Here is a 24508-nt window from a genome sequence, read left to right as displayed (position 1 = left end):
TAAATTCTTATATTTAGGCACAATTATCCCCTATTAAATCAGGAAACCTTAAAATATGGTACAACTTCAAACTTCCTGAGATAGGTAACATAGATAATTACACTATTAAGTCATATAATTTTGGTTTTTATGAACATATCTTAGTGAAATTAAACACTCGATTATGCACACTTAGACTTAGATATGATATCTTGTTTAAGCAACGCTGAATGAAGTGGCTGCGCTCTCGACGAATTTCCTGGTGCCCTTGAACCAGCGCTTGTCGCCGGCCTGCGCCTTGCAGATGTAGAGCTTGCCGTCCTTCACGGTGGCGCTGATCAGGTGGTGCTTCCCGCCTTCGTCCCCGTCCGCCGTCCTCGTCAGCACCGACACGAAGTAGTACTGCTTCCCGTCGATCGTCGGAGTCGCCGTCTCTAATATGTTTGCAGTTGCAACCGCGCCGGAATCAAATCCACCCTGCAATTTTTTAGGGGGGAGGAATTGTTAGTTATGGAATTGAGAAATAACTTGAATTTTAAAATAATGGAATTATGATTTTGGTATTAAATTTTGGATTAATTATAAGTTTTTAACTAAATCTATTTTTTTGATAAAAAAATACATACCTTTTTTTATTTTTATTTTTTTGGAGTTTAATCAGAGCTCAAAGTTCGTTGAATAATAACTTGATTGTCTGAAGTTCGATGAGCAATTTGAAGATACTGTTAGAAAGCTCTTGATATTATCTTTCTAATGATATTTATATTATTGGGTTTTGTTCATTGTAAGTGGTCGAAAAATGACATGAAAATTGATGTCATGAAACTCTATTATTTTTTTTCTTTTTTTCGATCACTTTCGGTGACCAAAACTCAATAATATGGGTATCATTGAGATGTTTCCAACGGTACCTTCGAATTGCACATGAGACTTCAGATAATTAAGATGCCAACGAACTTTTAGTCAGATAATTAAATGTTTATGTATTTTTTAATCAAAAAAATACATGTGATTAAAAATCAAAAATTGATTATAATCTGTGCATTTATAGACAATCAACCCTTAAATTTTTGGTAATAAGATTTACCTCAGAATCTGTTTGACCAAAGTAGGCCTGTTTTCCTAGCAGATAGTCCACCTGAAAATTAGGGACAAATGCACATTCATAAAATTAAAAAGTGGCAATTTTAAAAAGTAATCTGAAATTTGACATTTTGATGATTTTTTAATTTGAATTTATAATTATTATAGATATAATATTTAATATTTATCTCTGTAATTTAATTTATAGTTCGAATAAAAAAAATGGTTAGATGTTCAATCAAATGCTCACATGGCCAACATTTATTAGTCGGATGATCGAAAATTTTAATTCATGCTATAAATTGGAACTGAGATAAATACATACAATATTTATAATAGTTATAAATTCAAGCTAAAAATCACAATAGGGTTACAGTTCGAGTTATTTTTAAAAATAACTCCATTTAAAAATTATTACTATCAATTCAATATTCAATCATATAAAACAAAATATTGAAAAAAATATAAAATGAATCACACACATGCCCCACTCTTGGTAACTCAAACAGTGATCGTCTTACTAACTAAGATGCGATTAATTGTCTATCAGTGCAAACTTGCAATGCTCAAATTAAATAATACTATAGACTTTGTCGTCTTACTAACTAAGATGTGCTTCATTGTCTATCAGTGCAAACTTGCAATGCTCAAATTAAATAATAATAATAATAATAATAATAATAATAATAATAATAATAATAATAATAATAATAATAATAATAATAGTCTTTGTCGTATAAAATGTATGAGTCGTTCTAAGATTACGATCATGCAGGAATGAGATTGGATGGGAAGTCACCTGAGAGATAAATTTCTCAGGAGCACCGTAATCGGTGATGGATTTCTTATCGGTGGGGGTGACGGTGACGACGAGGTTGCTGTCGGGGTCGAAGTTGTCTTCGTAGCGGAGCACTTGGCCGGGGTACTCGACCTCACCGCTAGGGTTCCATTTTGCAGGTAGCTTGACCTTGAAACCATCCCCATTGTATGGTCTGAAATCTGTGTTTGTTTTTGGCTTTCCAAAAATGTTGGCTGCAATTTAAACCCTCAATTGTCGAATTCAATATTAAAAAAAATAGTTGAATCAAGCTTGCATCAACATTATTTTTTTGTGTATGCTACATGATATTTTTTATAGTCGACTATAATTTATGTAGTTTGTATAGTAAACTAACCATTAAAATTCGGATTGATTTAAGTATTTTAATAATTATTATTTCAGATAAAAATTTATTACTATATTATAAAAAATTGAATATATCCTAATTTTAAAATAATCAACTTAAATAATTATTTTTTAAATTATAAATATATAAATTAAATATAAAAATAATTAATAGATGAATCTTAAATAATAATTGTAAAATTAAACTAAACCACAACATATTTTTTTTTTTACAATAAAAAATAACTAAAAAAGTTGATAGAGAGACAAGTGTGAGATCCAAGTGATAAAAATTAAAACAACCAATATGAAAATAAATTTTGGAGTTTTTAAAAGTATACGTGGCAGCAATCTACTAGCTAGCTACACTAGAAAATAAAATATAATTTTAATAGTGGATTTCGTCTCATATTTGAATACTTGTAGATGAAACATTTGTTGTATTTTAATTAGTTAATTTCTTCGCTTCTATAAATTAAATACATGCGTGCATATTCTCTAGCGTGTGACTATATATATATATATACATCATTTCTTGATCACATCTCCATTCCTAGAGTTGCACACAAACATCAAACATAGAGGAAAAAGAGTAGTATATATCATATTTTTTTAAAGAAGTTACTTGAATTCAAATTCATAATTTTTCAATTACGATCCATAGCACTAATTAAAGTTAGGAGGAAATTCAAATAAGAACTCCTATTCTTTTCCCTCAAAAAATAAAAAAATAAAAAAAAGAATTCCTATTCTTCATGACAACGTTGTACTGAACATATAAAATTATTATATTGATAGTAAAATTAACTGTATTTAACTTAAAGCAGTGTTCTGACGTTCTCACAAAAAATTAGAATTTTTACGATAATCAACTCTTATATTTATATGTATTTTATTTTATTTTTTTCAAGAAAAAAATACCAGTTTGTCCATAAGCAGCCTCAGCAGGTGAGACTTTGGAGCCAAGAGCAGCAGCACCAATCAAGAAAGTGAGGGCTAATCTCCGTGACACGGCGGCGGCGGCATTTTCTTGCGCCGCCTCCGCCTCCGCCTGCTTCTGGGCCCGGCAGATCAGCCGTTTAGGCTTCGGCGGCGGCGCGTAGCTTCGGGAAGAAGTTCTTGCTGCAGCAGCAAAGCTAGAGCAATGCAAGAAGCAAGCAGTTGATGAAGCCATTTTTTTTTTCTTGAAGTTTCTTGATGTGAGAGGTTGATCAAGAGTGGTGGCAGTGTGTGTTGTGTGTGTTTTTTTATGTTGAGAAAAGTCTTGGAGTGTTGTGGTGAGGTGGCAATTGGCAAATGAGAAAAGTCTATAGGATTGTATGTGGGATTAGAGGATAAGGTTGTGTAGATGCTTCTTTTTTTTGTTCTTCTTCTTAATTTTTCATTAATAAAAAATTTAAAAATCACGTTATAGTGATCTCGAACTCAATATCTTTAATTTAAAAAATTAATCACTATATCGCTTAATCAATACACGCTCACAAAAGTGATAATAAAAGTTTGAAGAGGTTGTAAGTTTTTAAGGGCCTTTAGTAGATGTATTTGCTTTGTTTCTTTTTAGTTTCATGGGAACCTGATGCACATTAATTTATAATTTACAAAGAACTAAGCTTGATATTTTTGAACATGATAAGAAAGTATGATAGTATGAAATAGTATAAAATTAATAGATTAGTGTCGAGTTTTATCAAGTTCGTATTCTTATCATGGATCTGAACACAGTAATTTCGTTTGAGTTCGTGTAACTCATTAGAATTAATATTATTATTTTTATTAAATATTTATTATAATTCTTATTTTAGAGTTAAAATTTTTTACTTTTTGGATTTTTTTTCTCTAATGATATCCTTTGTTCCATCACCAAGCAACACAAAATTCATGCACTTTCTTATTTGTTTTAATTCTTATTTTTATTGTATTTGTTATCGGATCATGTTTAATCATATTTGTACTAGATCGTGTAATTTTCATGTCATGTTTAATCAGGTTTTTACTAGATCGTGTCATTTTCGTGCCGTGACACTATTCAAATCGCGTTGCTATCATTTTCTTATCATGTTCATGTTTGTGTAGATCGTGCCGTGTTCGTGTCGAACAATTTCTTAACAAATCGTGTTCGTATTTAATCTTATCGTGTCGTATCATTATCGTGTCGATTTGATACGCACAATTTGCTAGCCCTATATAGAATGATTAAATTAAATTTACAAAATCAGATGTTAAAGTAATTCCAACTTGTTATATTTGGATAAATAATTTTTTTTAGGGGTGGATAAATCATATTTTGTGTGATAGGAAGTTATATTCAGCCAATTTGATTTGAAATGGACTTTAAGAAATTCAAATCCATAAATGCCAAAAATTTTAAAGCCCATTTTTTATTTTTAGGCCCATTATTTGGGTCCATTGTAAGCCCAAATAAATTCAATCAGCCTTTGTTTCTTAGTTCTTACTATCACTATGGTCCCATCAGATATGACGTTTTAATTTTTATCAACTACATCAATTTTGCTATTCATATAAAAAATCCATTTTGGCAACATATATTTTTCAAAACAATTATTGATTTAAAGTTTTTTTTGTTTGCCCTAAATTCACAATTTGGATATTTTTTTGGCTGAAATACATTTTTTTTTTCTAATTTCAAATTAAAAAGTTGAATAATCAACTAGATGACATTTCTAAATCTTTACTCAAATTCCCTCAAAAAAAAAAAAAAAAATCTTTACTCAAATGGGTGCCCATTTTCAAATATATAGAATAATTTACACGCAACATCTACGAATTGATAAGACATTACTGAAATTCAATACTTATCTTATCTTCAATTTATACAACTTATCCAAATACTATATTAAAAGATAACGATTTTCTTTTATTGGCACATAAATACATTAATTTTGGATTAATTCTGATTTTTAATATAAAATTTTAAAAAATATTAACAATTACATCAATTTATTGATTATAGTAATTTTAACACGAATTCTATTTATTTTCATAGATACAATTTGAAATGAATCAAAATAAATGTCTTACAATTGAATATAATCCTAAAATTCGAATTCATGTTAAAAATTTCCACAACTCGATTTGTTAAAATCAGCATTCCGACATGCCTAAGTAACTTAATTTAGCCGAAAATACAATTGGTGTTAAAATTATTGTAATTAATAAATTAATGTATTTTTTGATATTTTTTAAATTTCATATTAAAAAACAAAATTAGACCAAAATTGATGTATTTATGCATCCATAATTTTTTTTTCTTTTTTTGGAAAGGGAAAGATATATTGTAGACACACTCATTTTACCAAAGCATTAAATTCTTAGCCTTTTGGGACACTTTCATTACCTACTCAAATTACTTCAAGTAATATATGATAATTAAATCTGATTATAAGTTAAGTAGGAACATAAATATGCTATAATTAACACAGCAGCTGGGTAGGTGGAGCCAAGCGGTGGCTGCCACTGTAATTGATGTGTATCCAATTCATGTATCATGTATGCATTGAAATGGGCTGCATGAATTGAATTCAGAGAGGCTCGAATTCGTGGGACTCTAAAGATTCTTGATTCCAATTCCCTCGAAAAGTGAAGAATCTCACACTTTTCGAAGCTGCGTCGCTTTGCCTTTTGCTGCCATTTGCATATAAAAGCAGCTCCTTTTTTGTAATCAGGGTTACTCTTTTCTTGTCTTTTTTAAAAGTCTTTGATCTTCACATTGGGCGTCAGGTAAAAGTTTGTGAATTTCTTGTTTTGGGCTGATTCTACTTGCTTTATATGATTATTGGGATTTTTTGAAGTTTGTGTGAAGATATTTTGTTTGATTTATTGCTGTGGAGAAAATTTCTGAGATGGGATCTTGTTTTTGTGGATTTGTTGATTGAGATATTGTGAATTTGAAATTCGTGTTGTGGGTTTTGTGGGAGTTTTCGAGCTTGGTTTGGTATTGTTCTTGTTTCTTGGTGGGGGTGGGGTGGGAGGGGGTGTGTTGGTAGTTAGTACATAGTTGTTGACCCTTTGAAATGAGAAGTTTGTATGTTATGTGTAGTTCTTCTTGTGGGTTTTTGTGGGAATTTTCGAACTTGGTTTGATATTGTTCATATTTCTTGGTGGGGTGGGGTGGGGTGTAGAGGGTTGGTAGTTAGTACATAGGTTTTGACCCTTTGCAATGGTTAGTTTGTATATCTTGAATTATTTTGCTTTCATTTCTATCAACTCTGCATCTAGTTTTCATATTTGTTGAGGTTTGTTTTTGGAATCTTGAATCAATACTAGCTGAATAGTGAGTATGATGAATGAATTTTAGCTTTGCTATGCAGAATTTGTCGATTTTGCTATGCTTTGATTAGTATGGAGCTTCCCTTTAATGACTCTTTATATAGCGTTTATTGTGTTGTAAACTTGTGGAGTAATTAATTGGTATCATTTGTTAATCGATATAGTGATCTTGTAGTATCGTTGTCGAACCATTTCTCTGTTTGCCAATTTCGTTTTTTGCACGATTTTTGGTTTATATTAGTATTGAGATGGAATATTTATGCAACCCTTCTTTTAGCTTGTTAGAAACACGACTCCGCTGATTAAGTGCTGATTTGAGCCCCTCTGCTAGATGAGAAAGGTCTTGATTTTACGATTCGTATACGAAGAAACTCTTTAAGTTGAGATATACTTTTGTATGCACTAACATTGTAGTATTGTTTTTGAATCATTTATCTGTTTTGTTTTACAATTTAGTTTTTCAGGCCGATTGATTATGTTCGTTTTGAAACAGAACGTATGGAACACTTTTTTAGCTGCAGTTTCTTAAGAACACGACTGTGTTCATTATGTCTTGATTTGAGATTCGTATCGAAGAAAATTTGGAGAATTTGTTGGAAATGATAGATATGTATTGTGATTGACTTAGGAAAATGCCCGAGGGAATAACAGCTGAGGCTCTGATGAGCAATATCAGAGAAACGTTCTCAGATAGCGTATCAAAGAACAAAAACGTGTCGTTCTTTGAAGAGGAGAAGTCGAGTTCTGTAACTTATCAGTTCAACAAATTGTTTGGACGCGATAAACCCATTCACCATCTTTTAGGGGGCGGCAAATGTAGGATTTTTCCCTAGCAACGCCCCGTCTTTTGTTTTAATAGACAGCTAACGTCGTTTGCTTTAACGTGCAGCTGCTGATGTGCTCTTATGGAGGAACAAGAAGATCTCGGCTAGTGTGCTGACTTCTGCTACGGTTGTTTGGGTGCTTTTCGAATGGCTGAATTACAACTTCCTTACGCTCGTGAGCTTCGCGTTGATGCTCGGGATGCTCGCTCAATTCGTCTTGAAAAACGCCTCCGGCATCCTAAACAGGTGATGGATCCTCTTAATATGGCGTGTTTGTTGTTTAGAACACTTCTCGTTCCAAAATTGGATTAACTTTCTGTCTCGACAGATCCCCTTCCAAGGTGCCGCGTCTCGTTTTGCCCGAGGAAGTCTTTATCAACATCGGGAAGGCAGTAGGATCTGAGGTGAATCACGGTTTGAGATTCTTGCAAGATGTCGCCTGCGGTGGAGACATCAAACAATTTCTAGTGGTAATTTCGCTTCTATACTCGTGTTTCGTTTTTATTTTTATCGTTTTTCTTTCTGTTTCCTTGATGGAGATGTCGTGCTAATTCCGCTTCACGGCTTTTCATAGCTCTCCGTAGGGTTGGTTGCCGGATTTAACACGAATTTTACACCGTTTCGCATTTTGGTCACATGATTTTTCAATCGTTGCAATCAGAACACCACTTTTCAATCATATTGAGAATTTTTTTGAAAATGTTTGAAAAGTCGTGTTCTGATTGCAACGTTTGAGAAGTCATGTGGTGTAATGTAACGCGTAAAAGTCCTGTCGAATCCGACAATTAACCGTTTTCCGTAAATAAAAGGATACAATTTGAACTCGAAGCGTTGTTGCTAATGCAGGCCGTCGCTAGCTTGTGGGCTGCTGCCATCATCGGAAGCTGGTTCAATTTCTTGACGGTGCTATACATCGGTAAGCCAATCGCGCTAATTTCTCATCTAAACGCGCTTTCGTGCTCAAGTTACCGCGATTTTGATCTCCGTATGCGATTTTTTTTCGATTCCCTACCTTGCTCTTTGAGAGTTTAAAAACACGTTTTCTTTCGCCTTTCTAAGGTTTCGTTGCTGCCCACACGCTGCCCATTTTGTACGAGAGATACGACGACCAAGTCGATGCCTTCGTCTACAACTTGCTCGGGCAGCTCGAGCAGAACTACCGGAAGCTGAACGCCGGTGTCCTCAGCCGGATTCCGAAGGGCAAGGCGGCAAGGACGAAGAAGGCAGAGTAGATTTTGAAGCAAAAGGCAAGAACATATATATCTCTATTCCTTCCAATATTTTTTTTTTCGAATTTGCATAGGTTTTAATACAATGTTTGTTCAGTTACAATGTTAGGAATAATATTTGGATTGAGAAGTTGTTGGATATTAAAATGAAAAGAAGCTTGTGTACAAATAATTCTCTGTTTTTAGGAAAAAAATTAACTTAGTTGGCACTGATTCGCTTTCTGCATAATTCCCCTGTTTTTGTGGTTTTTAATCATATATATATTTTTTTTCAATTTTTATTTATTATGCCTAAGCATAATTTTTGTTTCCTTAATTCTCCTTGTTTTGTAAATTAGGTCTATGTACTTCCACTTTGTTTTCATAGTCTTTTTACTTTCATTTGTAAATTTATGTTGGTGTATATTAATTTCTTCAATTCCTTCTAGAAATCAATGTTTGTGTTTGTGTGTAAGGCAAGAGCAAGAGCCTATTTAAAGAAAATAAGTTAATAATCAAATTGTTTAAAGAAAATAAGTTAATAATTAAACTGTTTAGAGAAAATAAGATGAGGTTTTGGCCGTAATAATAGGCTTATTGCCTATTTAGTAGATTACGTTGTGAAACACAAAAGCGCCTAATTAAAGCGAGCATTTTTTCTACAAATGAAAAAAAAGAAAAGGAAATGTAACAAATTCTATCTTATTTCAAGCTTTAATTGCTTGGTTTGTTTTCTTTTCCAGCTTTCTATCATTAAGAGCAAACCAACAACAACCAACAAAATATCTGCAGCATTAAATGTGAGTATTTGTGTATAATTTTGCTACATTAGCTTAAGATATTAAATATCTGATGACTATTGATCATTTTTTGTTGTTGGCGATTAATTTTAATTTTTTTGTTATGAAAAATTTGGTTAGCCATGGCTGGGCATTTTTTTTTCTTTTTTCTAATGCGTGTTTGTGTACTAATAAAACCCTCTAGCTTCAACCATATTATGGGATTGGATAGCTGCAAAATGTTACTAATAATTAAAAATAATATATTTCAACAAGTTTATATTCAAGAGTTATATATATCTAAAGGAAATTATATTTAACGACAAGTAGAAAATATAATTGAAACCCAAAGAAATCAATCAATCAAACATACCGAGGGTCGAGCATTGTTAAGTTTTTTCAAAATTTGATTTACATTACAATAATTACTATATATATATATATATATATATATATATATATATATATATATATATATATATATATATATATAGGGGCGCGCTCCAGTGAGACCCCCTATTTTTCGTGTAACATGAGTACAATGAATAAGACATATAATACTAATGAACAAAACGTATATCTAATGAACAAGATGTATATACTGATGAAAAATAAAATTTAAAAAATTCGTAGTGAATAAGACATATATACTGATGAACATGGCCGTATATACTAATGAACAATGCAGTATATACTGATGAATAACAAAATTTAAAATATTCTGCTTCCTCCAGGATTCGAACCCTGCGAAAAAAAATCACCCTCCAGATACAATATCAGCCATAGGATTGATAAAATAAACACACCAGATCGTGCCCTAGATCTCACTAAAATTAGGGGGTCTCATTGGAGCGGCCCCCTATATATATATATATATAGATGGGATATATAATATAGTCATAATTTAATTCAAGATGGGAAAAGGGAAAAACAACAAGAATCAACTGAAGAACTCTACGAATTATTGGTCATGCTTGAGTTTTGATTGATATATAATATATTGATGCCTTATGTGTAAAATAGTGCGACTTATCTATTACAGAATTTTCTTTTAATTTTATCTACAAACATTACAAATTTTCTTTTAATTTTATCTATCACACAATTCAAAAAAAATAAAAAAAATATTCGAATGTACATTTAAATAGAAAACAAATGAAGTTTACCTGGAATATAATATAGCACATTACTGTAATTAATAAAATAAAACAAAAAAAGATAAAAATATTTCCCGTATAAATAGCAACTTTCTAGTTTTAGGGTTCAATCGACAGCTGCCACCCCTGAATCATTTCTACTCCAAATCAAAATCCAAATCCTTGAATCTTTACAAAACCTCTTCATTTTCCATCGCCCAAAGCTTCTCTCCCTCTCAATCTCTCCGGTTTCGCGACGTCCATAAATGGATAAATTCGGATCATTCAAAACTACTTACCACTATGATGCCGATACATTCAAAGGTGAAATGAACCCCGGAGTCGATATTTTTGTGAAAGAGGAGTCGTCGTCGTCGTCGCCCTCCTCCCAACAGACAGCTGAATACTCTCAGAAGCAGTCGGTAAACTTCGATCATCCTCATATTCTTCCTTGTTACGGCACTCAAAAGTTAGAGTCTAAGTCTAGGACATTATATATGGATTTCGACTATACTCTAAAAAAATACATTGAAGAATTTGGACCAGTTAAGAAGATTTTCTTCCCTCTACCTCAAAATGATGATACTGAGCGCCTCCCTTACGAATATCTCCCAAATAAATTTCGAAGGATAATACGAGGAGCTATAGAAGGTATAATTTACCTTCACAAAAAAAAATCATCATTAGAGTCTTTAAGTATAGATAATTTTGTTGTCGTGGAAGGAGAAGTCAAGCTTGGTTTTCTGAGGTTAGTTCCATATACTGGAGCGAAAACTGCGCAACATGATTTCATGTATTTGGGTAAAGTACTCATTGAGGTATTTGGAGAAAATAAGGAAGATAAGCCTCCAAGAGAGTATTTGCCTGGGGATCTTCAAGATCTAGCTCGATGCATGTACAACTACGGGTACCTATCCATAATTTTTTAATTATTTATTATTGTTGTTCAATTTCTATTTTTTATTGATTTTTTTTTTTTGTTTTGTAGCGGTGAAGGTGACAATATTTTGTTGTTAAATCATCTAGCGGTTTTGACAACAAAGGAGAGGGTTCGTGTGATTAAAAGCTATTATGTGAGTCAATATTATGGGAATTTACAACCCAGCTTTGCAACAATTTTTGCTGAAATGGATCATCAAGGGCCAAATCCGGCGAAATTGGTTGCCGAATTAAAGGCACGCGACGCAAAGTTTGGAGCTGCCGTCTTAAGTTGGTGTGATGCTAAGGCGAAGGAAATCGAAGGAGGAACAACTCGTAATGGGGCGATTATCAAGATGGCTAGTGATATGGCAACTGATTTGCCACGGCATATATTGAAAACTAAGAAGTTAGGAATGCATCTGGGGGTATATTTTTTTTATATTTATTTGATTTCAGGTCATATATAAATTATAACCAAATTGATTTAATTGTATAATTTTTTGGTGTAGCAGTGCAGTGAAGAAGAAGTTGAGCTGAGTGTCATGTGCATTTTTTGGAAGCATTTGGTGAGATTCCAAGAAAAAGCAAACAATATAAGGATTTTGCATCATCTAGTCTAAGCTCTTTGTTTGGACAATTTTAGATCTAGCTTTTGTTTGAATTGAACAATTTTAGTACTATCATTTTGTAAATATTTGGTTTGTACGTTAGTTAATTATGTTTTTAATTTCAAATTCCAATATCTTTTGTCTCTATCGATGTTACTCAACAACTGTGTTGTGTTGCTCAAGTTGCTAGCTAATTTCAGTGCTTTAATTTCATAACTGTGCTGTCAATGTTTTTGTTAAAGAATTCTATATAATCGTGCATCGTTAGCTTCCAATATTATGCTTGATGAGAAGTTCAATTGTGGCCAAGATAGCACATATTTTATAGGAACATTTGCCCTTATTCTTTGCAGTGAATTTTCATAATAATGCAATTAATTATTGGTAACCTTATTCTTGAATATTGGTAAAGTCGAATCAGTGGCGAATTTGCCCTCTCCCAATTCTTTGAGTTTTTTTTTTTATATAATTTAAATATAGATATATATTTTATTTTATATGTCTATACGTGTATATAAATAAGAAATAGAAGAAATAATATAATACATTATTTATAGTATATATATATCCAACTATACATATTAATTATTTGACATTGTACATTGATTTTTTACATTTATATAATTTTTATCCTATTTTTTTTCTTATTTAATTTTTAATGTTGAATTTTAGTCCATTCTAAAGTTAAAAGTAAAATTACTAATTATTAACAATGAAAGTTAGTTTTCTTGTTTAGAAAATGAAATATATTTTTTTAAAAGAATGCATAAAAATAAAAGTATGTTTTTGTATACTTTCAATCTACTTGATGTTGAATTAATTGAATTGCAAACAATTATCGATTATATTAATAGATTGTGAAAAAAATGCATGAAAATGAAGTATACGGAATGCTCAAAAAAATTTGCTTCGGGGACTCCCGCCCCCGAACCCCGTGTAAATATCTTCAGACGTCGTAGATCAATAAATTCAGCCCATCAATTTCAAATCCTGGATCCGCCCCTGAATGGAATCAAATCTTAAATTAAAAATAGAATTTATTCTTTCATACTTAAAATATCTAAAATCCAAATTGGAGCCCAAGAGATAGTGTTGGTGCTTCATTTACAAATTTACAAAAATATTCGTATCATTTACAATCCTATGTATGATATCATCCGGTTATCATCTTCTTCTTCTTTTTTTTTTCCGTCAAACTTGAAATTTGAGAAAGAAAAGAAAACCATGCAAATATGGACGGCTATGATCCATTATTCCTATCCAATGGCTCATCTTCTTTGTTTCTAATACCCATTTATGCCTCTTTTTTCCTTCTTGATCCCTAATTCCCCTTTTGGCTATCTGCTTCTTCAATTTCAAATTTTGCTACAGAGCAAGCAGATTCCAAAAAAAAGAAAGTATTTATGAAAGGATATATGCTTTTCACCTAACATTTCCTTTTGTGCAAAATCTGTTAGCTTGTTTGCTAGCGTATAATTAATTTATTTCTTTTGTTTCATTTCTTTTCGTATAGTTTCTTACCTCTAAGCATAGGGATAAGAGAAATCAGATGTTGAATAATGACAAGTGGGAAGCAAATCAGAATATCTTTGGTGGACGGAGAGAGTATTATTCATATGGATTGGATCAGGATATAGATTCAAATTAAAATACGGATCAAAATTTAAGTAAAAGTGTAACTCGGTTGTACGGTACCGTCAGATGTACCCAAAACCACCCATTTTACTCCAAGGGTAAAAGCCAATGGATTCTTGACTTGAATTTGAATACAACACATTTGGCTTGCTTTCGTGTGGGAAACATTCAACTATTGCTACTTATGGGAATGTGTGGGAAGCATTACCATTTATCCCAACTGTGAAAAGCTGTTCCCATTTTCTGTTTGCACTAATCAAACTTGAACTTTCAAAGTTTGATTTTGATTTCCACTAATCTAGGTTATATACTTTCAAAGTTTAATCTTGATTTCCACTAATATAACTTGGATTTTGGAAATTGTGATCCTGATTTCCACTAATCTAGCTAACTTGGATTTTGGAAAATTTGATCTTGATTTCCACTAATCGAACTTGAACTTTCAAAGTTTGATCTTGAAAACCGAAGTTGTTCAATTTGTAATATGTAAACCCAATTTTCAGGGGGAGTGATTTTTGGACACCAGGTGTCTTAGACACCCTCATAAAAAATCGGTTTTTGCTTGATGTTTAATTTGACTGATTTTTTTTATTTAGTGATTTGTCTAAAATATCATTTCCAAAAATATATTCAACCGATTTTGTTATTATTTTTAATTTTTATATAAAAAATTAGTGAACTTGGAAAAAAAATATTAAAAAAATATAAAAATAAAAAATAATAATAAAACCGGTTGAATATATTTTTGAAAATAACATTTTAGACAAATCACGGAATAACAAAAAATCGGTCAAATTAAATATCAAGCAAAAACCAATTTTGTGTCCGAAAATCTTGTCCTAAAATCAGCGGATGAAGATTTTTGTGTAAGAAGATTTTGAAGATGTGTTGTCACTTTCGTTATGTACGCAAGCAAGCAGCCTTTTTGGCATAAACCGAACTAGTTTAAGTCACATCATTATTAATGAACAGTGCAAGTATTCGACTGAACATGTTTAATTTAAATATTAAAAAAAATAAAAAATAAAAAAGAATTCCCATTATATATTTGACTCAAGCGTACCAACTTCTTCTTTGATCGTCCACCAACTTTTCCTTTGGAGAAATTTTTGTTAGTAAAAAAAGCTATTCTTTTCTTCTTCTTCTTCATAAAACAAAACTCTCTCTTCTTCTCAAAACATGAGTCGCAGCAAGGGAAAGAAAATAGTGGGAAATGCTGAAAGCTCTCTCGACATGTCTGTAAGTTTAGATCATCCCAACATACTTCTTTGTTCCGGCACCGACATGTCCGGATCTAGGACAGTTATATATAGGAATTATGAGTTTACTCTTAAAGATTACATTGAAGGATATATTAACCCTCTTGTAAACACATTCATCATCCCATTCAACAAAAATGTCACTCATCTCAATGTAAACAGAGGCCATGGAAAAGATGAGTGACATTTTTGTTGAATGAGATGGTGAATGTGTTTACAAGTGGGTTAATATATCCCTCAATGTAATCTTTAAGAGTAAACTCATAATCCCTATATATAATTGTCCTAGATCCGAACATGTCGGTGACGGAACAAAGAAGTATGTTGGGATGATCTAGACTTACAGACATGTCCAGAGAGCTTTCAGCGTTTCCCACTATTTTCTTTCCCTTGCGTGCCGCTGTACTTGGGCCTGCCTTAGACTGTTATGAGAATGAGCCATCGCGCTCTTCCTCTTCCGCCCGGACAACTAACCACATGAAGGCTAATTTGAGTTATACGGCTATAAAGGAAGCTAGAAATATGGCCACTCGTATGTGGATCCATGGAAAGAAGGTATTTTTTTTTAAATTTCAATTTATATAAATTATAATCGAACTTATTTAATTATTTAAATTTGTTTTTTGGTGTAGTATGGAAGAAATAATGTGTGGCAGGATAGTGATACTGAGCTGGTGGTGATGTGCATCTTTGGGAAGTATTTACTGAGCTTTCAGAAAAAAGCATGTGATAGACAGATTTTAAGTTATCTAGTCTAAGCTTTGTTTGAATTTAACAATTTTAGATTTAGCAAGGGTGTTTGTTGGATTCAAAACTTGAAACTCTTATCATTTTGTAAATATTTGGTTGATGCATTAATTATGTTTTTAATTTCAAATTCCAATATCTTTTGTTTCTATATATCAATGTTACTCAAGAACTGTGTTGCTCAAGTTGCTAGCTAATTTCAGCTGTTTTTATAATGTGTCTTTGTGTACAAATAATTCTCTGTTGTTTATAAAAAACTTAGTTGAAACTGATTTGCTTTCTGCATTATTCCCCTGCTTTTGTGGTGAAATTAATCATTTCCCGTCATGGGCATCATGTTGTGGAGAGCAATACAACTAGTGTAAGAAAATTAGTAGTAAGTATTATTATTCATAAAATTGACATTTTATTTTAATTTAATAGGACGTTTACACACAGTCATTTTTCACACAAACTTCTCCACATCCTAATAAAATGCAATCTTGAGTTGTAGTACATGGGCAATCTCCTTGCGATGGTGGCGATTTTTTAGCTTCAACCATATTAGGTGATTGCATAGCTGCAAAATGTTACTTACAATTATAAATAATAATATTTCAACAAGTTTATATTCAAGAGTTATATATAAAGGAAATTATATTTAAAGAAAAGTAGAAAATATAATTGAAACCCAATTAAATTAATTGATTAAACATACGGAGGGTCCAGCCTTGTTAAAATCTTTTAAAAATTTAAACCACAGTCATTGAATATATAATATATTAGTAATAATTTAGTTCGAGATGAGAAATGGTAAACACAAACATGTCGAAACCATGAAAAATTGCCACAAGAATCAACTAGTTTAAAAATTGTGGACCAAAACTGATGACATTTTTTAAAAAAAATATGATGTTGTTCCACACCTTTTTGTAAATAGTGAGAGAAGTTTGTGGGTTATTTTCAAATAAGAAACTACCACAATTTTCAGGGATGTCCTAATATAGTAATAAAATCCATAATTTTTCGGGACGGGGGAGTATTATTATTTGATATAAGAATAAAACGGGCAATTTATTTTAATTTTAAAGGAAATTTACCCTGCGGCCGACCCACACAAACCCTCGTACGACCTCTGTTTATACATGCAACTCCACAACCGGAATCAGTGCAATCTTGATGGTCAAAACATGGATCGGGGCATTCCTGCAAGTTTCTTCCTTGCTGCGATTCTCTTGCTTCAACCATATTAGTTGATTGCATAACTGCAAAATGTTACTAATATTTAAAAATAATAGTATATTTTTTGAGGATTATAAGAGATGACACGAAAGGTGGGAATACTACTCACACAAAAGTGAGAAAATTACCATGCAGGCAGGATTGAATCCAAGACCTCTCATAAAGAAAAGTCTTTGGATGCCTCAGCTTTGCCACTTGGGCTAGGCCTCATCGGCATTTAATATTTCAACAAGTTTATAATATATTAAAAATGAAATTTTAAATTGGAAATCAATTTCAAAATTGAGTGAGAATTTTGCAATTATAACAAAATACTGAATGTTTATGTTTTAAGCTATTTTTTTGTTTTATTTCTTTCTAAAATTGTGAAATTTGACTAATTATAGTCGTTGAATATATAGGATATATAATATAGTCATAATTTAGTTGGGAAAAGGGAAAACCAAACCTGTTGAAACCATGAAAGATGCAACAAGAATGAACTGAAGAACTCTAAGAATATTGGTCATGCTTGAGTTTTGGTTGATATATGGAGTAATATATTGATGCCTTATGTGTAAAATGGTGTGACATATATATAGCATAAATTGTTGGAGGTAGCACAATTAATTTGTACCAAACGAATGTGAATGCATTTATTCACTCTTTATTTGTTTACATGGGATCATCGTTGTAATTTGAAATGTTGGCATAATAAGGATGACATTATATTTAAAGAAAAGTAGAAAATATAATTGAAACTCAAAAAATTTAATCAATCAATCAAACATACAAAGGGTCGAGCATTGTTAAAAAAATTTAAAATTTGATTTACATTAATAATAATTTCTATGAATAATGCAATATATTGAGAGAATGCTATAATAATTTTTTATAGGGTGTGGTTCCCTGAAAAATGCTATAAATTGAGAGAGTGAAAAATAACGAATAAATCAATAAATTATATGAATAAATTAATAATTAAATTGTTTAAAGAAAAGGATTTGACCGTATTGCCTATTTAGTAGATTACATTACAATATGAAACCTATTTATTTCAATTTTCCTAAAGTGGGTGTTTTCTTTTCTACAGATGAAAGAAAAGAAAGAGTAATAAATTCTATCTTAGCAAACTTTGTTAGTAAAGAATGGCAGCAGCCATTAATGTTGCTGGTGTATCGAGAGAAAGAAGCTCTTCTAATTAATACAACTAATAGTGGTTGTGGATTGAGAGGTAAAATTGGCCAAAAATGAAAATTATTCACCTAATGAATATGACACATGTCACAAAAATGAAAAGTTACATGCATGCAATATAACACATGTCACAAAAATGAAAATTATTCACCTAATGAATACGACACATGTCACAAAAATGAAAATTATGGATGAATCAAACAATTAAAAAAAAAAAAAATCGGCCAAAGAGCCAAACAATTTAACTTTTTTTTTTAAATGTCAACGACTCAACGCGTGGGAGCAAGCGCCAAACAAGACCAAAAATCGCGTCTTACTTGATAAATCGAGTAACACTCAAGTAAGGGAGAGCTACAGTGGACTTACTCGATGGACAACTTACTCGAGTAAGCCCATCGAGTAGCCCAATGTGGGTGCTCTAATAATAATGGTTGTGGATTGAGAGGTAAAATTGGTTCTCCATTGTTTGAGTTGCATTATTTAAATGAGTAGTGATAAATTTACATAATATGTGTATACATAATTGGGATATTTTTGTCATTTTCCACAATATTCGAAAGTTTATACGGAATTTAATTGATTTTTTATTTTACATAGTTACCCCTTCGGTAATTAAGGAAGTGATACTATTATTTTCAAATCCAAATTCAAAAAGGAAAAAGCTCACCTTTCATTGATTAAAAAATATTTTATTTCCATAAATTAATATAATTAATTCCACTAGTGCATTGATGAAACGTGACAATTTTTATTTTATTAATCTTTTATTCTCTCTTTTCTTTGTTTCAATTTTTTTTTATAATTTAACAAATAATGAAATATTCAATATATATTAGAATTAAAATCATGACAAGAGCTTTTATTTTATGTATATGATTTGTAAAAACAGATAAAATTAAGAAAAAGATGGGACTGTAGTCTTATTATATGAGATTATCATGCATGGAAAAGAAGATAAATTAATATGAAGAATGGTAGTCTTATTATAAGTCTAAGAGAAGTCATATTCCTACTAGAATTCTTAGTATTTTACCTATACATTTTCATTATTAAGAAAAAGCCTAGGGTTACAGCGGCGCCTCGTCTCAGCTCATCCGCCATCAAACTGCCGTCCCCGATGAATCCAACTAGGCGAGTAGCTAGCAGGAAAGATGGTAGCCCAATCAAATTCTTTAAGCTCTCTTTGAATATGTTGTCCCATTTCAACATATTTTTGGAATCCCTCTCCTTCGGATGAGTTTTTTCAAAGTAGGTATTTTTACACACATATTAACGAGCAAATTAATGTGAGTTTTTTTTCACTCTAAAAAATATAACCATGTGTTCCCTATTCCCTAATTTTGTGATGAAATTAATCATTTATTGTCGTGGGCATCATGGTGTGGAGAGCTATGCAACTAGTGTAAGAAAATTAGTAAGTATTATTATGTGCTAAGTATAAAATTGACATTTTATTTTAATTCAATAGGATGTTTACACACAGTCATTGTTAACACAAACTTCTCCACATCCTAATAAAATGCAATCTTGAGTTGTAGCACATGGGCAATCTCCTTGCATATTAGGGGATTGCATAGCTGCAAAATGTTACTTACAATTAAAAGTAATAATATTTGAACAAATTTAAAGAAAAACAGAAAATATAATTGAAACCCAATAAAATTAATCGATCAGACATACAGAGGGTCGAGCCTTGTTAAAATCTTTTAAAATTTAAACTACACACATTGAATGTATAGGATACATAATACAGTAGTAAAAATTTAGTTCAAGATGAGAAAAGGAAAAACAAACATGTTGAAACCATGAAAATTGCAACAATAATCAACTCGTGTAAGAAAATTAGTAAGTATTATATATTACTCCCTGATAAAAGAATAAAATGGAAATTTTATTTTAATTTCATAGAAATATACCCGACAGCCAATGTTACTAACAATTAAAAATAATACTATATGATTATATTTTTTAGAATTTTAAGTCGATAAAATTGATTGTTATAAGACATTTATGTAAGAAGAGAAGTTTACCCTCTAATCTAATCTACGAAATTATAAGTAACTATTTTTAGCTGAAAATATCAAGTAAATATTTTTAATTGTAGACATAATAAAATTATATATAGACATAATTTATGTAAAATGAAATTTACCCATGCACTAATCCAATAAAAATTGATATTTCAATTTTGTATGTCCTAATAAGCCATTAATTAATTATTATCAACACACAATTAAACTTAATTGTGGACATAATAAATTTTTTTTTTGGGAGAGAGTGTTGTTGAATGATATTGTTGAATGTTGTAGTGAATGAGATTGTTGAATGTTTGAATAATTTATAGGCGCTGGGGTGAACGTTTTATAGTAGATGAAAAGTAGTGAATATTATAACAACAATTAAACATAATTGAAAAAAAAAACATATATAGGGGCAAGTATGGAAATAAAGGAGTTATCATATAGTAGTTGAAATCCGTCACCATTTTATTAGTCTAAAGACTCTAAACTGCAATACTACTCAAATTGATTAATTAGTCATGAAGAAAATATTATCTATAAACTGCAATACTACTCAATTAATAATTAATATACATAGTGCAGTGCACATGGGGGTAGCCTAATTTTAAAAATCTTTTATTTTTGGAACATTTGATTAAATAAAAGCAAATCCATTTGGTTAAGTTTCCTTGTGCTTTCCTCATTGCTGATTTGATGTCATTTTCTTTCCTTTCATATTTCCTCATTAAGTGTTGTTGCAATGTTTTGCTTCTCTTCACCTTATTATTGATTTGATGTCATTTTCTTTCGCCTCAAATTTTTTTTTTGAAAGTGACGTTTTGCAATGTGAGAAAAGAGGCATATGTTTTCGCCTATTTAAACCATCCAACTTGAGACTATGGAGTATCCCTCACAAACATATATCTCTTCCACACATCAATAGAGAAAGCATGATTTCTTATAAAGGAAAATCAATAAAATTTCTTCTTTTTGTTTTAGTTTGTATCTCTGTTTCAGGAGATCATGATCCAAAAGTCAAATGCAGTCCCAAAGAGCGAGAAGCTCTTCAGAGATTCAAGAATGAGCTCATGGATGAGGATTCCATTATCTCTTCTTGGACAAGTGATGAATGATGTCATTGGTTTGGTGTTGTGTGTGGCAACACCACTGGGCAGTCTGGGCATATAATCAAACTTGAACTTAATGTTTGTCTTTACAGTGGTGTATTGAGAGGTAATATTAGTTCTTCCTTACACATGTTAAAGCATCTAACATATCTTGATCTGAGCTGCATTAATTTTGGGGGAAATCGACTCCCAGAGTTCATTGGTTCAATGAACCAATTAAGACACCTATACCTAGCCAAATCCAATTTTTCTGGGAGTGTTCCCTTTTCAGTTAGGGAACTTCACCTATCTGATGTCACTGATCTTGCTTACAACAATTTCGACCCCCCTCAAAATCTCAATTGGCTTTCGAGTAAATCTTTGTCTTATCTTGCTTTGAGTGGAATGAACTTACATGATTACAACTGGTTACAAAAAATCCTAAATCTTAAGCGTCTAGAGACTTTGAGGTTGTCATTTTGCGGGATCAGGGTTGTCAGGCCTTATATGTTTCAAGGTCAAAGCACAAAATCTTTGGGCGATCTAAGTCGTATGCGTGTCTTATACCTTGATAATAACGACATAGGAGGAACCTTTGAAGAGTGTTTGGAAATATTTCTGGAGAAGTTCAGAACTTGAATCCTTGTAAGATTGCATACCTCTATACGAACAGCTAAAGAATTATTTTCAATGAAATAGCTAAAGTACGTAACTTGTAAAGCTTGTTCAAATGAAATTCAGAAATTGAACCTTCCAAAGAATTAATTTCGAGACGTAGAGATTCAAGCTTGGAGAGTTGGCCAATACTCACAGGAATGAAGCCACTAAATTCATTTGACCCAAGGCGCAAATCTTTTAATGCAGAAAATGCTCTTAGATCTGGCACTGACCCATTCGGTTTATTATATGTCAAGTCCAGAATTTGGAGTGTTTTAAATATTCCTTTGATAGAAATATTTCCAAACAACTCTTCAAAGGTTCCTCCTATGTCGTTATTATCAAGGTATAAGACACGCATACGACTTAGATCGCCCAAAGAAATATTCATTTGATAGAAATATTTATATCAAAGGAATATTTAAAACACTCCAAATTCTGGACTTGACATATAATAAACTGAATGGGTCAGTGCCAGATCTAAGAGCATTTTCTGCATTAAAAGATTTGCGCCTTGGGTCAAATGAATTTAGTGGCTTCATTCCTCTGAGTATTGGCCAACTCTCCAAGCTTGAATCTCTACGTCTCGAAATTAATTCTTTGGAAGGTTCAATTTCTGAATTTCATTTGAACAAGCTTTACAAGTTACGTAGTTTAGCTATTTCATTGAAAATAATTCTTTAGCTGTTCGTATAGAGGTATGCAATCTTACAAGGATTCAAGTTCTGGACTTCTCCAGAAATATTTCCAAACAACTCTTCAAAGGTTCCTCCTATGTCGTTATTATCAAGGTATAAGACACGCATACGACTTAGATCGCCCAAAGATTTTGTGTTTTGACCTTGAAACATATAAGGCCTGACAACCCTGATCCCGCAAAATGACAACCTCAAAGTCTCTAGACGCTTAAGACTTAGGATTTTCTGTAACCAATTGGAATCACGTAAGTTCATTCCACTCAAAGCAAGATAAGACAAAGATTTACTCGAAAGCCAATTGAGATTTTGAGGGGGGTCGAAATTGTTGTAAGCAAGATCAGTGACATCAGATAGGTGAGGTTCCCTAACTGAAAAGGAACAATCCCAGAAAAATTGGATTTGGCTAGGTATAGGTGTCTTAATTGGTTCATTGAACCAATGAACTCTGGGAGTCGATTTCCCCCAAAATTAATGCAGCTCAGATCAAGATACGTTAGGTGCTTTAACATGCGTAAGGAAGAACTAATATTACCTCTCAATACACCACTGTAAAGACAAGCATTAAGTTCAAGTTTGATTATATGCCCAGACTGCCCAGTGGTGTTGCCACACACAACACCAAACCAATGACAACATTCATCACTTGTCCAAGAAGAGAGAATGGAATCCTCATCCATGAGCTCATTCTTGAATCTCTGAAGAGCTTCTCGCTCTTTGGGACTGCATTTGACTTTTGGATCATGATCTCCTGAAACGGAGATACAAACTAAAACAAAAAGAAGAAAGAAAATGACCTCCAAATCAGGAACATGCTTCTTCACCATTCCACTTTTGATGTATTGATCAAATCCTGCAAATTTCAAGGCATAGTCCTCCTCTCCCATGATCAACAGCCCCGGGGCTTCAACTCTCAGCTCATCAACTCCATACCCTTCCAGCCATGCCCTGCGCAGAGGCGAAACATGAGATATGTAACATACACAAACGCAAGCGATGGCAGAGAAAACCCCGGTGTTTTTACCTGTAGGGAACCTGGAGTGCTGTCTGGTAACCGGATTTCTCGTACAGCTCTCCGTAGACTCGGAGATCTTCCTCGGTGAACCAGGCGGGCAACGGGGCAGACTCGTCTACCAAATCCATGATTTCTTGATCCTCTGAGGCCACCTGGAGCTCACTTGCTGTGAACATGATATGTAGATCTTCTTGAACACAGTTTTCGCGTCGAATCGCCCGAAATCTTTCTCAGCTCTGCCTTCTTCCTGCACATTCAGTAAATTAAAACAGGTATGGAATGTTGCATTAGCATACAATGCCTTCTGCTGTGGAATGATGACGGATGCTCGCTTCTTTCATCCTCGTACCTTTCCTGAAATTTATAATTAATCCATCATTTATGAATTAATTGTTGGGGAAAATTGTGAATTTTGAGGGGTTGGATAGTGACCAGGGGTATTCGGGCCTGGTAGTGAGGGGGGAAACTGTCGTCGTTGGCATTTTCTCGGCCCGAACACTAGCTTGGGCTCTTATGAGGGCTTGCATGCTTTGAAGAGTGGCGGCCGCTTGTTTACGCACCAAAAACCCCCTCACCAGCGCCCCTTCAGGGCCCGAAGAGCCTTTCGGGCCTTCACAAAACACGAAGAATTAGATTAACAAATACGAATGACTTGTGAAGTGACATCTAACTATCTATGTAATAAGAAAATGGATTACGTAAATCGAGCTAAAAAATAAATTAATTAATAAAGAGTACCGGGAATCCACGAAACAGTGATTGAATCTTGACAGCGGCCCACTTCTCCCTGCTCCCACCGGGCCCTGGCTGGTGAGGCGGACCACTGCGACAGCGGCCTGGGCGTGCTTGCTCTGCTCCTTGTCGTTGTCGCTGTAGAAGGATCTGAGCCTCGGCGGGGGTGATGTTGGGTGGCAGAGGTGGCCGGAACTCCAGCGGGCGGCGGGGTATTCCTTGTCTTTGTTCTTTATCCCAAAAAGGCCCTTGAGCCACCGCGCAGCTCTTCCCAT

The 24508-nt window shown here is 32.7% G+C and overlaps 3 protein-coding genes and 1 pseudogene across 7 annotated transcripts; 2 read left to right on the top strand and 2 right to left on the bottom strand.

Moving 5' to 3' along the window:
• Positions 1-86: 86 nt before the first annotated feature.
• LOC131009499 (oxygen-evolving enhancer protein 2, chloroplastic-like) lies at positions 87-3650 on the bottom strand. Its single transcript, XM_057936866.1, has 4 exons — positions 3149-3650; positions 1862-2094; positions 1067-1117; positions 87-456 (listed from the first exon to the last, which is right to left on the bottom strand). Exons 1-4 carry the CDS (start codon positions 3399-3401, stop codon positions 196-198), a joined length of 798 nt encoding a protein of 265 aa, XP_057792849.1. The 5' UTR covers positions 3402-3650; the 3' UTR covers positions 87-195.
• A 1887-nt stretch (positions 3651-5537) lies between these two features.
• Positions 5538-8780, top strand: LOC131009496 (reticulon-like protein B8). Of its 4 annotated transcripts, none has more exons than XM_057936859.1 (6): positions 5538-5824; positions 7143-7330; positions 7404-7584; positions 7667-7808; positions 8185-8254; positions 8398-8780. In XM_057936859.1, the coding sequence occupies exons 2-6, from the start codon at positions 7147-7149 to the stop codon at positions 8568-8570; spliced, it is 750 nt and encodes a 249-aa protein (XP_057792842.1). In that variant the 5' UTR covers positions 5538-5824; positions 7143-7146; the 3' UTR covers positions 8571-8780. The 4 variants fall into 4 exon arrangements, with proteins under 4 accessions (XP_057792842.1, XP_057792841.1, XP_057792844.1 ...); XM_057936858.1 differs by having other exon boundaries at positions 5540-5965; XM_057936861.1 differs by lacking the exon at positions 5538-5824 and adding an exon at positions 6304-6407.
• A 1068-nt stretch (positions 8781-9848) lies between these two features.
• LOC131009495 (uncharacterized) lies at positions 9849-12137 on the top strand. Of its 2 annotated transcripts, none has more exons than XM_057936856.1 (3): positions 9849-11368; positions 11450-11807; positions 11892-12137. In XM_057936856.1, exons 1-3 carry the CDS (start codon positions 10728-10730, stop codon positions 12000-12002), a joined length of 1110 nt encoding a protein of 369 aa, XP_057792839.1. In that variant the 5' UTR covers positions 9849-10727; the 3' UTR covers positions 12003-12137. The 2 variants fall into 2 exon arrangements, with proteins under 2 accessions (XP_057792839.1, XP_057792840.1); XM_057936857.1 differs by having other exon boundaries at positions 9852-11368; positions 11895-12137.
• Positions 12138-16012: 3875 nt separating this feature from the next.
• Positions 16013-24508, bottom strand: LOC131010029 (uncharacterized; annotated as a pseudogene).

This window comes from Salvia miltiorrhiza, chromosome 2 (assembly GCF_028751815.1).
Source record: "Salvia miltiorrhiza cultivar Shanhuang (shh) chromosome 2, IMPLAD_Smil_shh, whole genome shotgun sequence".
NCBI classification, from domain to species: domain Eukaryota; kingdom Viridiplantae; phylum Streptophyta; class Magnoliopsida; order Lamiales; family Lamiaceae; genus Salvia; species Salvia miltiorrhiza.
The sequence above is the reverse complement of the archived record's forward strand: the minus strand, read 5'-3'. Positions and strand labels throughout refer to the sequence as shown.